At 39.7% G+C, this 13,553-nt stretch overlaps 9 protein-coding genes and 1 non-coding gene across 10 annotated transcripts; 5 read left to right on the top strand and 5 right to left on the bottom strand.

Moving 5' to 3' along the window:
* Window positions 1-74: 74 nt before the first annotated feature.
* On the bottom strand, window positions 75-2,761 carry NEPG_00317 (uncharacterized protein; the record flags this gene model as incomplete). Its single annotated transcript, XM_013202695.1, has 1 exon — window positions 75-2,761. One exon carries the CDS (start codon window positions 2,759-2,761, stop codon window positions 149-151), a length of 2,613 nt encoding a protein of 870 aa, XP_013058149.1. The 3' UTR covers window positions 75-148.
* Window positions 2,762-2,786: 25 nt separating this feature from the next.
* On the bottom strand, window positions 2,787-3,275 carry NEPG_00316 (ribosomal protein L12; the record flags this gene model as incomplete). The annotated part of the gene is made up of 1 exon (XM_013202694.1): window positions 2,787-3,275. The coding sequence occupies one exon, from the start codon at window positions 3,273-3,275 to the stop codon at window positions 2,787-2,789; it is 489 nt and encodes a 162-aa protein (XP_013058148.1).
* Window positions 3,276-3,314: 39 nt separating this feature from the next.
* On the top strand, window positions 3,315-6,210 carry NEPG_00315 (uncharacterized protein; the record flags this gene model as incomplete). Its single annotated transcript, XM_013202693.1, has 1 exon — window positions 3,315-6,210. The coding sequence occupies one exon, from the start codon at window positions 3,315-3,317 to the stop codon at window positions 6,195-6,197; it is 2,883 nt and encodes a 960-aa protein (XP_013058147.1). The 3' UTR covers window positions 6,198-6,210.
* Window positions 6,211-7,110: 900 nt separating this feature from the next.
* NEPG_00314 (uncharacterized protein) lies at window positions 7,111-7,998 on the bottom strand (the record flags this gene model as incomplete). Its single annotated transcript, XM_013202692.1, has 1 exon — window positions 7,111-7,998. One exon carries the CDS (start codon window positions 7,996-7,998, stop codon window positions 7,111-7,113), a length of 888 nt encoding a protein of 295 aa, XP_013058146.1.
* Window positions 7,999-8,029: 31 nt separating this feature from the next.
* NEPG_00313 (uncharacterized protein) lies at window positions 8,030-8,992 on the bottom strand (the record flags this gene model as incomplete). The annotated part of the gene is made up of 1 exon (XM_013202691.1): window positions 8,030-8,992. One exon carries the CDS (start codon window positions 8,990-8,992, stop codon window positions 8,030-8,032), a length of 963 nt encoding a protein of 320 aa, XP_013058145.1.
* Window positions 8,993-9,250: 258 nt separating this feature from the next.
* NEPG_00312 (uncharacterized protein) lies at window positions 9,251-11,360 on the bottom strand (the record flags this gene model as incomplete). The annotated part of the gene is made up of 1 exon (XM_013202690.1): window positions 9,251-11,360. One exon carries the CDS (start codon window positions 11,358-11,360, stop codon window positions 9,438-9,440), a length of 1,923 nt encoding a protein of 640 aa, XP_013058144.1. The 3' UTR covers window positions 9,251-9,437.
* A 75-nt stretch (window positions 11,361-11,435) lies between these two features.
* NEPG_02682 lies at window positions 11,436-11,508 on the top strand. Its single transcript has one exon. It is a non-coding gene; the product is annotated as a tRNA-Lys (tRNA).
* A 33-nt stretch (window positions 11,509-11,541) lies between these two features.
* Window positions 11,542-12,297, top strand: NEPG_00311 (uncharacterized protein; the record flags this gene model as incomplete). The annotated part of the gene is made up of 1 exon (XM_013202689.1): window positions 11,542-12,297. The coding sequence occupies one exon, from the start codon at window positions 11,542-11,544 to the stop codon at window positions 12,295-12,297; it is 756 nt and encodes a 251-aa protein (XP_013058143.1).
* Window positions 12,298-12,352: 55 nt separating this feature from the next.
* Window positions 12,353-12,700, top strand: NEPG_00310 (uncharacterized protein; the record flags this gene model as incomplete). The annotated part of the gene is made up of 1 exon (XM_013202688.1): window positions 12,353-12,700. One exon carries the CDS (start codon window positions 12,353-12,355, stop codon window positions 12,698-12,700), a length of 348 nt encoding a protein of 115 aa, XP_013058142.1.
* Window positions 12,701-12,753: 53 nt separating this feature from the next.
* On the top strand, window positions 12,754-13,545 carry NEPG_00309 (uncharacterized protein; the record flags this gene model as incomplete). Its single annotated transcript, XM_013202687.1, has 1 exon — window positions 12,754-13,545. The coding sequence occupies one exon, from the start codon at window positions 12,754-12,756 to the stop codon at window positions 13,543-13,545; it is 792 nt and encodes a 263-aa protein (XP_013058141.1).
* Between the last annotated feature and the right edge of the window lie 8 nt (window positions 13,546-13,553).

Raw genomic sequence — 13,553 nt, 5'->3', positions numbered from 1 at the left:
AATAATTATTTAAACGAGTATACGGCTAATACTAATATTAACAGTAAGCACTATTAACAGTAAGATATTTATATTGGAACATGTAATATTTATTATATGTAGGCATAATGCAATTTAGACAAACCAATCATATGAAAGTATTATAATACTATACTGTATTCATAATAACTGATAGACTGTCTATGGACTCATTACTTCTGTATATAACACTGCCCATGGGGAATGCCTGAGTTATTTTCATTCCTATTATACAAAGAACTGTTAAATATGCTGAATAATTTTGTATGTATATGATTATACCATCAGAGACTGTGGTAGCTCTGACTAATGCAGTATTTGTATACCAGATACGCATTCTGTCTTTACTGATTGTGTGTACGGCACTATCTTGTGTATTGCCGTGGGAAAGTGTATGGATCAATTTATTGATTTGATTGGCTTTTCTTTCAAATAAGCAAGTGTCCAGGAGAGAGTTAAGAGAAGACCATTCTCCGAGTAAGTTGTATGGGTTTGTTATATTTGGCTCTAAAGGGACTTTTCTTATATTTATTGTGTTATTACAGTGTAATACAAGAACTGGGGCGAGTATAGGGCATACAGGCAGGGCATCTAATAACGTACACGGATTATCCCGTGTAAAGGGTTTTAGTAAGTATAATATTCTGTTCTTTCTGTATAGCCAGTACCTAATGACAAGTTCTATTGGAGAGTATTCTTTACTCTTAATCTTTTTATGTGATATTAAGTCATATATTCCCACTTCAACTAGGCTTGGTACATTCTCTGAATCAGCCGGAGTGTCATCTTCACTGGAATTTACTACTCGGCGGTTGTTCACTCTAATTGTACTTCTAGCTTTGTTTATGGTTCCGTTGTAAATATGTAATTTATCGCATACACCTGATATGCTATACTTTATATCAGAATTATTTCCTACCCTATACGATATTCTTGGCTTAGGCACACTCACATACGAATGTGGAGTGTGTATTCGTATTTTACGACCAATAAAATCCACTCCATAAAATATTTCCTTTCTAGCTGGTTTATACCCTACGCCCGTACTGTGTATAAGAAGGTCTTTTACTGTTGGAGTAATTCCCTTTGCATATACTTTTGTCATTCCATATGGTGTGACAGTATAACTATATAATACCACTGGTGTAATATACACCACAGGAAGTACTTTTATTGTATAATTCACTGGTATTATAATAGTACCACCACCCATTTCTACGATAATCCTTGTAATAGGAATGATTCTGTCCACACTTCCTTTATTAATAAAGGACACTCTTGCTTTCCCAGTACTTATACTTACTCTGCGATTATCCACCTCTAAGTATACTGAATACACTAAATCACCATTAATCTTACTTATTTCATCCATCGGAATACACGCATGGATTACCACTCTTTCACCAGAATATATTTTATCCGTTGGTTTTACTGCTTTATCTATATATTTGATACGTGCCCGCTTTTTTATATTTCCGTTATTACAGATACCTTCTGATTTTAACAATTCCTGCCCCTTTCTGTTTTTTATGCTTCTGTATATATTTATCCCTAATAAAGCCTTTTCCGTCAGAGTTATTTCCATGGGAATATTCTGAGACTTATAATATTCTTGTATTAAAAAAAAGTAGTCAAACCAATGCGTACTCCTCTCTAATTCATTAACCAGTAAAGTGGGCCGGCCATAAATAATGCATATTCTTACGATTCTGGCCACTAAATCATCTCTTATATACGGTGGTACATCCATTATACACTCTGCCTCTGTACATAACCACATACAATACTCAAGTATATCTGAACTATTTGCATACTCCGTTAGAATACCTTCTAGTATAGAGATAGTATCAGTTAGTAAAAGAAGTCTTCTTCCTTGCTCCTCTTTACTTTCCTGTAATATATCCAGCAGTATTATATTCAGAATAACTCTGACTTCCACTTCATGGTTACACTCTATTTTCATTAGCTGACTGATTACTGTGGATACAGCAGATTCCTTCCAACTCCCAGTGACGTAGTGTACGTGCCTGTACAGGAATATAATATACCTCAGTGACTCTATAAATGAATTACTACTGCACTCCGTATACTCTGGACCTATTTCTTCTTGTGATTTAATTTTACCCAGTACGTATATCTCTGTTAGAATTGGCACTCTTTCTTTACTCCCTATTATCTCAGCAAATGCCGAAATATTCTCTGGATTATTCATTCCATGCAAGAGTATTTTACTTAAAAAAGTGTTCGAGTCCCCTATTAATGCCTTCCCGAATGACCACAGTTTAGAAAGCGAGAATGCCTTATGGGACACACCACCAGATATTTTATCTATAAACTCCTCACACTGCACTCGCATACTGTCCAGATGTATTACACACGAAACAGAAATATCTGCAGATTCTCCCTCACACCCTATAAGCACAGATACTGGTTCAACCCCAGTAATAGAGTACTCTACAATCTTACTCCATAACTCATCTGCCACAGCAAGTGGTCCTTCGCCATTTTTTCTATTTTCATTATTATTATTTTTTTCTGTTTTCTGTGAGAGTCTCCTTCTGCTTATATAAGAAATCAATACGTCCCTGGCAGCCGGCCGTAAACTGCCCGCTGTGTACTCATTATATGTAAAGTATTCACTTAAGACCTTTTCTATTACAGCCTGTAAATCACCCTCCTGGGATAATCTAAACAGGAGCTGGTCACTCACCGTGGGCACTGCGGGCACTCGAAAATATTTCATGAATTATTTGTAGAAAATGAATTATTTATTCTTCTGCAATTGTTATCTCCCCCTCCTGGATCTTTCTGGTTATTTCCTTTGGTGACTCACCATCTACTAAGCAACCAACTGAAAGGCATGTACCAAGTATCTCCTTAACTGTTCCTGCAAGGGTTCTAGCGTATGACTTGCTTCTCTGCTTCTTGGCAATTTGGACTACTGCATCAAGGGAGAGGGATCCATTATGCTGGACATTCTTCTCCTTCTTTCTGTTTCTTGGGGGCTCCTTAAGTTCCTTAAGAATAAGTGCGGATGTCCCTGGCTCTGCAGTGATGTCCATCTGTCTCCCTTGGATTGTCAAGAGTACTCCAATTTTGTATCCCATGTACTCCTTGGTCTGCTTGGCAATGTTCTCACCCACCTGCTTGGCATTGAATCCAAGTGGTCCTACTTTCTGTGCCAGAGATGCTCCTCCTGCGGGTTCTCCTCCTACTACTCTTAATCTAACGTATTTTACCTCTTCAACTTTATTCATCCGGGTATAAAAAATTAAAAAATCAACTCTTTTTATAGCATGGAAAAGTTATTGGAGTGCACAGACGAGTTTGATGTAGAGCTGTTTGACTTTGTAATAAAGACATTTTATGACCCAATGGACAAAGAGCACAAGAGAGCAGAAACTGTACTGCTTCGGTACAGAGAGCATCCAGACAGTTGGGCGCACACAGCAGCTGTAGTGAAGGACAGCAGGGACCCACGGGCAAAAGTATTTGCAGTGCAAGTACTTGAAAGGGCAGTAAAAATACGCTGGACAATGCTTACAGAGGAGCAGAAGAAAGGTGCCCGGGAGTATGTTGTAGACAAGATATTAGACCTGGCCACACAGACCCAGGCAGAAAGCAAAGTTTTAGTCAAGCAGTTCAACCAGGTATTAATTGAAATAATAAAGAGGGAGTGGCCAGAGAAGTGGCCTACCTTAATAGGCGACTTATTAGATGCAAGTAAAGGGGACTGCAGCGTATGCGCAAACAGTTTCAATCTTCTGGCACTGCTGTGTGATACCGTGTTTAACTTTAATGAGTCTCTGGTGAGTGAGCGTGTGAGTGCCCTGCAGGCCCAGATGAAGAATGAGCTGGGGAGTATTTACGAAATGGTCGTGAATATCCTGGAGAAAGTAAGCAGTGGTGAGATATACGTGCCTAATGACTTGACTATTTCATCATTAAACCTTCTGCTGATTATGGTACCGCAGCTACCCGCTGAGTGCTTATTCCAGCCGGCTCTACTGGATGTAGTTGTAAAGTACATTGAGTCTGAATTTGCGACGCATGCAGTGCAAGTGATCCGGAGTGTATTCACCCGCAAGGAGGCGTGTACTTCAACGGAGGCTTTTATTGGTGTGCTCAGGAAGTGTTTTGTGGGTGTAGGGGCATTCTTTGAGAAGTACTTCAGGATGTTCAATGCGTCACACACTGGCGGGATAAAGGCGCACTATGCATCATTCCTTCCAAAGGACGTTAATCTTATCAGGGAGGTGGTTCTGTTTTATGGGATTGCGTATAAGTACTGTAAAGAACTAGAGAAGACTCCGTGCAATACGACGATTCCCCTGCAGCTGATGCTGGAGATATCCCAAGTGACTGATTTTGAGTTATTCCGGCTGTGCCTGGAGTTCTGGTCGATGTTTGTTAAGGATCTGTTCTTAGAATTCCCGTTCGTGCCTGCCCCGAGCAAGCCACCTGCAGGCCTCAGAAGGACGCATTATACAGAGATTCTCAGCAGCTTAGTGCCCGTCCTGGTGGCGCAGATGCAGAGACCTGAAGAAGTGATTATCGCAGAGAATGAGGATGGTGAGATCATCCTGGAGAAGCTAGTTGATACAGAATCCATCCAGCACCATAAGGAAATGAACGAGTTAGTATACCACATATCCTCAATGACACCGGGCGGTCTTGGGCCGTACTTCTGCAGTGAGATTAACAAGCTGCGGACAGGCAAGTGGACACGTGACAGACTGAATAAAGTATCCTGGGCTGCAGGGAGTATAGCAGGCACGTCCAGCCCAATGGGCGAGAAAGAGTTCTTAACACAGAGTATACAGGGCCTGCTGGCAATGTGTGAAGAAGCAGATGAGGAGGGGAACAGGGCCGTTGTGGCTTCATGCCTTATGTATATTTTAGTCAGGAATCCGCTGTACCTTAAGACGTACCCGCTCCTGCTGGAAGCCATTTGCAATAAGATGCTCCAGTTCATTATTGATGTGGACTTAGTCGGTGTGTCAGAGATGGCGTGTGATACGCTTTTAAAGATTATGTCCTCCTGCCATGACGTACTCCGAGTTCCACTGGCTGCAGGCAAGCAGTGCTACATCCTAGACGTATTCCCGCATATGCCTAAGCTTCTGAATGTACTAAAGCCGTACTTAGCAGAAGTTCTATTTGAAGCCCTCTCGTACCTCTCTGAGGAGCACATTGATAAGCTGCTGCACTTACCCCTCATGGACTTATTCACGCCGGTGCTTGACAGTGCGGACAGTATTCATAAAGTGGTCAGGGCGGTTAGGCTGATTAAAGTAGTGTGCACGGTAGAGATATCCGAGGAGTTCAGCAGTTCGCGTGAGCCAGTGATTGGGAAGGCACTCAGTCAAGTCCATGCGATATACAGTGCACTGCCGAATGGGGCTGTACAGCCGGCCGTACTGAACAGGTCACTTATAATCCTCAGGAAGGAGATACTCTCGGTGTACACTACGATCGGGAGGACTTTCTCGATTAACTTTATACTCGGTGAGTTCATGAGTCTCTGGTCACAGGTATTCGCATGCCCTCTTACGGTCGACGCACCTGCTGCGATTGAGAAATTAGGACTGCTCGCTGAGCTAAGTAAAAGGACCGTTGAGGGCACAGCCCCGTTAGTGGAAAGTGTCTCAGCGGCCATAGCACCGCAAGTGTTTGCAGCACCTGAGGAGCGGGAGGAGGAGATGAAAGCGTTCTATAAAATGCTCTGTGCATCCATTCATACAAAGCCGCAGATGAACAATCTTCAGATGATCGAGTGGCTGGCGATGGGGGTGAGCCACTCAAACAGGGAAGTATACGAAGAGTGCATACGCGTACTGGCCAAGGTGATAGAGAAGACTTCTATTGAGATAATCAGGCAGGGGTTCATGGGCTTATTAGAGTGCGTGCTGGGGACTGCCCTTGATAAGGATCATGAGGGCGGGATGAGTGCCCTGCTTGTGGCCCTGTCCCTGTTAATCAGGTACAGCATAGACGGCCGGTGTGCTTCTCAGTCGCAGGTACTGGAAGTGTTTGGTGGGAAGCTTCACGGGGTATTCCCGCACATTAACCCGGCGTGCATTGAGGAGTTCATTTTCCGGTGCTACCGGGATGTTGATTCACACGGCGGTCTTCTTACGGCGATAAATGACTTCCGTGTTAAAATCAAGACTGTTTGAATTTATGGGGAAATAAACAGAATAATTTATTTTATTTAAAATTTTTATTATTATTAAATAACGGGTATTTACTGATACACGTATAGTAAAATATGCGGGAGAAGAGTATTGTGCAACTTTTAATTTCAAGAATGTACGTGGCTGTGTGATGGTGTATGGTTGAATATTCGCACGTATTCATAGTGTATACGATTTATGGTATATTTACATTCTTATTTGATTAGTTACAGGATCATTTTGATAAGGATTCACTCCTGGGGTTTCTTAAAGTATAAATACGGGAGGTTCTTATATTCCAGGTATCTGGTGATAATTTATTATTATTTATAACACAAGTAGCAATAAATAATGATATATAATAAACTATCCAGTAGTACGTATAAGTATACTAGTGTATATATGTAGTGTATAAGTAATAGTAGTGTATATGCTGTACTAGTATATATTGTATTAGTTAGTCTATTGTATATGTATAAGTATATATTGTATAAACAGTACTAGTGTATTAGTCTATTGTATATACAGTACTAGTGTATAGTGTACTACTCTATTAGTTAGTCTATATGTACTAGTGTACTGTATGAGTATATGTACTAGTGTACTAGTATTAGTCTATTGTATATGTATTAGTTAGTCTATTGTATATGTATACTAGTGTATTGTATAAGTATAATAGTAGTATTAGTCTATATGTATATGTACTACTCTATTAGTTAGTATTGGTTAGTCTATATGTACTAGTATTAGTCTAGTGTATATACATATACTGTACCATTGTATGCTGTACTACTGTATAGTATTAATCTATTATATATGCTGTACTATTGTACACTATACATATACTATACATATACTGTATTAGTCTATTGCATATGTATACTGTATAATAGGAAGAAGGGTTATATGAGAATGTTTATTGATTTGTGCCCATATGGATAATTGATGGGGGTAAGTTATTAATTAGACAGGTTGTTACGAATGAGTAGTCATTGCACCCATCAATTAAGTCATGAAATACTGCTTTTATTGCTTTAATTACTGAATTTACTTCACTGCTTGTACTCAACTGCTTAAGAATACTTCTTTTTGTTTTTACATCTATCCTGGGGACGTACTCTAATTTTATATTTGTGTATTCATTATACAGATTATTCAATCTTTCTATCATTACTTCTGTGACTTTATCTTTACTCCACCCTAAAAAACTATCCACTCCGAAGTATTCTCCTACTTTACGGTCAATAACAAGCTTACACTGCATGGCAAGTTCTTCAGCGAGTTCTCTTTCCTTGTTTATAGATGCCTGTATAAAGAACCTGTCAAATGGCACTGTTAAGTTAGTACAAATGTACTCTGCAATGAGTCTGGCAGCTTCTTGTCTCAGTTCAATTGAAGATCCCATATGATTTAGTACTGCAAGCGTACTTAAGTTCAGCAAATAGTTATCTTCACTAGTGTTTGTGTCTATGTCTGAGGATTCTGCATACGCCAGCTCATTTATAAGTCTTTTTATATTCATTGGGCTGCCTATGATATACTGCCGACCCTTTTCTTTATGGATCTTAAATAATGCAGGCCCTTTCTCATACATAAAAAATAGAAGGCTGTACAAATGCCTCCACTCCCCCAGCTGGTTCGCTAGGGTAATTCGTAATTTACATCCGGTTCTTGCGAGTTCTGTATTATAATGTTCAATTGCACTGTCCACTATGCTGAATAAGCCCAGGGAAAAGTGTCCGACTGTCATTATCACGCATGCATACTCTTTTGTACTGCTGGAAACCGTGTCATCCGCGCTCATATTAAAATGTAAACAGAACTTTAATTGCCCATTAATATAAGCCCATCTCCTGCATAAGACCCAGCATATGCCGCTCATTCGGACTTCCTCCAAATGACGGGCATCCCTTTAACAGATTCAAAATACTATCGCGCAGAATGTTTAAGTCTTCTTCTGTCAGTTGGTCTCTTTGTATGTGGGAGAGTGCATTACTAAGGAAGATTGTGTACCGACTGCGAAGACTGGCCTGTCTCCATCCGGCTCCTATGAACAGTATCATCTGCTGTATAAACTGTACTAGCAGACTGTTTGACATGTCAATCTCTGCATCCGGTGGTAGCTTATTAAGTAGAAACAGGAATATTTCTGGGTCCTTTGATCCTATGACATATGTAAAGCACTCTGCAATATCCGTCTCTAATAAGTGAATAATTACATCCTTCGGGTGCTCTTCAATATGGTCATCACAGCCCTTTAATGTGTCCACCATTATATCAAAAGTATCATCTTTACTCTCTGACAAATCATCTTCAAACTTCTCAACGCACATTGGCATGGCCTTCATTCTGTCCAGAATCTGAAGGCGTATTTCATTCATCCCATTCTCCACCACAGGAACTATCCCTTCAATAATGCCTGCTTTAATTGTTTTGCTAATTGTTTGTGCAAGTGCTTTTCCCTCCACTGCAGCCACAAGTGCTGTGCTGCACACATTAGACACCTCTTTCATTTTGTAGTCAATCCGTGAGCTAACCATCTTCTCTATTTTCTGTGTGAGTGGTCCGCGTATCTCCTTCTGTATTACGCCTTCAAAGAGTGCCACCACATTTTTATTAAGCTGCTCAGATATTGCAGCCAGCAATTGGTTCATTCTTTTCTGTTCCTTTTCCTCTCTTTCTCTTACCATATTCTCTATTCTTTCATAGAGGTTGTCCAAATCACCCTTTCTGTGCGAGGGTACATCTGCCCTCTCTTGCGCCGCGGATAATTCTAGCTGCTCGTCTTGCTGAAGCATAATAAATTATTGCAAAAGAAAATAATGTGAAATAATGAATTCAATCCACAGAAAACAATAAGAGATAAAATTAAAGCACTCTCCGCCAGAATATAAATATGTCCACCGATCACTCTGATGCCGCACCTGTACACTGCCATTTATATTCTGAGGTGTGAAATGAAAATTATTTTGTGAAAACGTATTTTATGGATAAGCCCGTATTAAACTGAAAATTACTGTATTTATTACTAACAGCATATACAATAACCAAAAACAATTAGGAGATACGTCTAAATTCAAGGTGTACCACGCACCTCATGCGGTGCTCTTAAATTTAATCTTTGGGTTTCTGAGTATTCAGTGTATGTATACTAACCATGTACTTGTATACGCTGTAAATTGACTATCCATGTACTTGTATACGCTGTAAATTGACTGTATGGTACTTGCTGGTTTAATACGACTAATTATTCTCTGAATTTATGATGATTATTCTTTCCATTAATTCTGCTATTAAAGGAGAGTGTGAGATTATAATCACTGTTCTGTTCTGGCTGCACAGTGAGGAGATTATTTTATTTTCAGTTAGGCAGTCTAATTTAGACGTGGCTTCATCCAGGATAATTATGCCCGTGTCTCTTAATAAGCATCTGGCCAGGCATACTCTTTGTTTTTCGCCACCGGACAGGTTTCTTCCTGCTACTCCCACCGTATAATCATATCCATTCTTTTTAGACTCTACGATTTCATTGACTGCTGTGTCCTCAAGGATACTTGAAAGGTTTGCTTGGTTTGGCGCACTTCCGTATTCTGTGTTGTATATAAGCGTGTTATTAAAAAGTGCTGATTCTTGTGGCACTATCCCAATCTTCTCCGTGATATTATCTTTCGTCATTTCTCGGATGTCTACTCCGCATACTTCAATTATTCCCGTGTACGGTTTCTGCTTAAGCAGGAGGGAGAGTAAAGTTGTCTTTCCACTCCCACTCTTCCCAATCAGGCAAACCTTCTCACCCTCGAATATTCTGCATGAAAAGTCTTTAATGAGCTCTTTACATGAATTCTCTGGCCAATAACTTACGTTCTTAAATTCAACTGCCACTTTTCTTTTTGGTGCTTTTTTAGTGCCCGGAGCAGAGGGGCACTCTGGAATTTCCTCTGTGTGGGTTCTGTTAGTGTGGAATGTACTGTTCTCACTGTCCATTTGGCTTGTACTATTATATTTATACTCTAGTTGACTATTACTCTGCCCGGCTTCATTTAATGATGGTAGGGGAGATTTACTTACTTGTACAACAGGTGGCTCCATGTGCTTTGATAGTTTATGTATGTACTCTATGTATATCTCACAGTCCACATACCTTACAAATACGGTTTTTGTTGCAATTGCGACATTCATAAGATTTCTGTCCAGCCTCTTCAAGTAAAACATAAGCTTGACTGCATCATTCAACTTATTCTCTCCATACATGTACACGTATACCATCAGAGTTATATGCAGGAGAGTGTATATAAACTTCTGGAACACATTTAAGGCAGCCACGACTACCCTGTCTGAGAAGGATATTTGCAAGAACCGGGTTAAGTGCAGATCAAATGTATATATTTCCTGTTTCTCCGTATTATTTACAACAACCGACTCTTTATTCGCCAGGCACTCAATAATACTATTACTGTAGAGATCATCATATTTGTTCATTAATGTCTTGTTCCTTATCCTGATCTTAAGAAGGACAAAGCTTACACCCAGATATATTACGTTAAACCCTGTTATCACACAGACATATCTCAAATCCATCTCCATCAGATTCTTATATATTATGATAATACTTGTCACCCCATAAAGTATTTTAACCAGTATATTAATTAGCATATTTTGTATTCCTCTGTTGCCTCTGTCAATTATTCTGTTAATGCGAACGGATGAAATAGGTGATATCGTGTATATGGTGTTATAAAACAGTGCAGTTGAAATATTATGCAGTGTATGGTTAATAAACAGTGTAAAGCAGAGGGAGTACAACTCTCTCATGACTGATGCCACTGTAACCCACGCCACCATTTGAATAACAGTTTTCATAACATTTGGCTCATTCCTGGCCAGACTGTCAATAGTATCCGCCTGGTAGTTAATAGTTGTCATTGTTGCATGGTTGCATATCATGCATATTACAAACCCCACCGTGAAAAGCGATAATGCAAATGCCTTGCGAGTTGCCAATGAGAATAGAAATACATTATAAATAATTTTGGCACAGTGCATGACCGTCCTCTTTGTTATTATTAAGTGGCCCGACTCATCTTCTGGAATTTCTTTTTTTTCATTATTTCCTTCGCATATTTCACACACTTTTATTTCCGGTACTTCAGAAAAATCCCCGTGCATGCGTGCATGGAAAAGATTTCTTTTATACAATCAAATGGAGGACGGACAGGGGCTGTAGGAATACAGATTATTGAAACCCGGTTAGCTCAGTCGGTAGAGCATTGGACTTTTAATCCAAGGGTCGCGGGTTCGAGTCCCGTATCGGGTGCTTTTTTATCCCGAGTATTTTTATACCCTGTCAATGCACTACACCGGAGCTCTTATTGCTGTAGATACAAACATTCTTATGGGGAAGCTACAAATAATCCGGCACTTGTCCTTCTTAATAGAGGATGTGAACATTAGCTTTTTTATACCGTGCACTGTAATAAGAGAATTAGACGCACTAAAAGTACACAATCCCAGTGCAAGAGCAGCAATCCTCTTTCTAGAACAGGAAAATGCCCGAGAAAACTGCAAAATATTTATAGAACCTGCGATTATAGAGAAGGGAGACACAAACGATGATTCAATAGTCATTTCATGCAAAAACAATAAAATACTCCTTTTACTATCCGATGACACGGCCCTCCGCCTAAAAGCGAACAACGCCAATTTTGGCATGCATTCCATGTCAGTAGAGAATAAAACTGCCAGTGCACTGTACACGGAAATTATAAACTTCTTCCAAATCTCGTTTATGGAGTGTGAGATGAAAGATGACCATGTAGGCACTATAAAGAAGAACACTGCCTGTGTGGCCTCTGCTGTATACTATAAGAAAGTACTTCCCATTATGAAGAGAGAGTTAGGAGAGGATATGCTACAGTTTTATCTTCCACCTGGTTTAGACCAGTCTTTATCCTCTCTTCTGAAGTATGTTGCAAAGAACCACCATTTATTCACGGGGTACCTGTCTAAGTCTTCAATATCGATTATTTCACAATTCGCCAGTAAGAAAGTGGATGAGGACGATTTAAGAACCATTCTGGATATTTTCAGTGTTTCATTCCCGTGAGTATTAAATCACCGCATGAGAACCCCGAAATAAAACCAGGCAAGTTTCATTCAGAATGAAAACCGTTTACGGCACAGGGATTGCAGAGTGTACAGAAGCGTATTGGAGTTCAAAGGGGCAGGATGTAATCGTAGAAGATTTTGAGTTTGGCACTACGTACATGTCAGACAAACTGTATGCAGCAAAAAGGATAAAAAACGTATTAATCCATACTCTACCACCAGAGGGCATGGCACCATTCCCAGTTGAATCAAATATTCTACTTCTAAGACCGACTGATCCGATTATTAATGCCCTAGAAGATTCCAGTAGGATTGATAAGGTCCCTTTTATTCGTATTAAAGATGTATACGCAGTGAATGATTCCGGCCCATTAGAATCCCAAGTACCAGAGAAGAACTAGCATTCAGTAAAGAAATCCCGGCTGACGACAAGATGTACATCTATAAAATGGGAATGGAATCATTTGAGGACAACTTTAAGTCTCTCTCGCATAAGACGCAGAGTATGTTTATGACTATGTTTAATAATGAAGCGGGTATAAAGGAGTATCTATTACACTTTGGTGGTAATTCGCATTATTTATTCCCTGCGTGCCCATTCAGTGAACTCTCTAAGACACTTCTGCTATCCCGTGACAGGATAACCATTAAAGTAGAAAAGTCTTCAGAGCCCATGGGCTCATCAGAAGGAGAAGGTTCCTGTACGGGTTTAAAACAGAATAATCCGAACCCGAATAACTCCTTCAAGGGCCAGCACTTAAACAATAAATCAACCAAGGATAGATTTCATACATCACGCACTTCTAATAAGGACTCCACTACTTTACAGGATAATTCACAGGCACCCTCAGCACGTACGTCCAAGCATACACCAAAGGGACCCATTCACAAGACAGGCCCGTATAATGGATCAGGTAATAAACAGACTAATAAAAGTACGCGTATATCAGAAGGTGCATCAAGTACGGGTTCTAATAAGCATAAACGTATGAACATTCCTACTAATCCATGTGATAGTGCCGTATACTACCATGTGATACTGCTCAGTGTACCCATGGGCAGTATTCCATCTAAGTCTACGCATAATTATGATAATATTCTTATTAATGTATTACACGTACGTGTATATGGCTTATTATACTGTTATGTCTGGTCTAATAAGCCCATTTCATTTGATGATTTAAGGAGGCTCGGCGTACAGCACAGGAATATTTTATTTCACTGTGAATTTACCGCAAATAAATAAGAATTTAA

Source organism: Nematocida parisii (assembly GCF_000250985.1).
Source record: "Nematocida parisii ERTm1 unplaced genomic scaffold supercont1.1, whole genome shotgun sequence".
NCBI classification, from domain to species: domain Eukaryota; kingdom Fungi; phylum Microsporidia; genus Nematocida; species Nematocida parisii.
The sequence above is the reverse complement of the archived record's forward strand: the minus strand, read 5'-3'. Positions and strand labels throughout refer to the sequence as shown.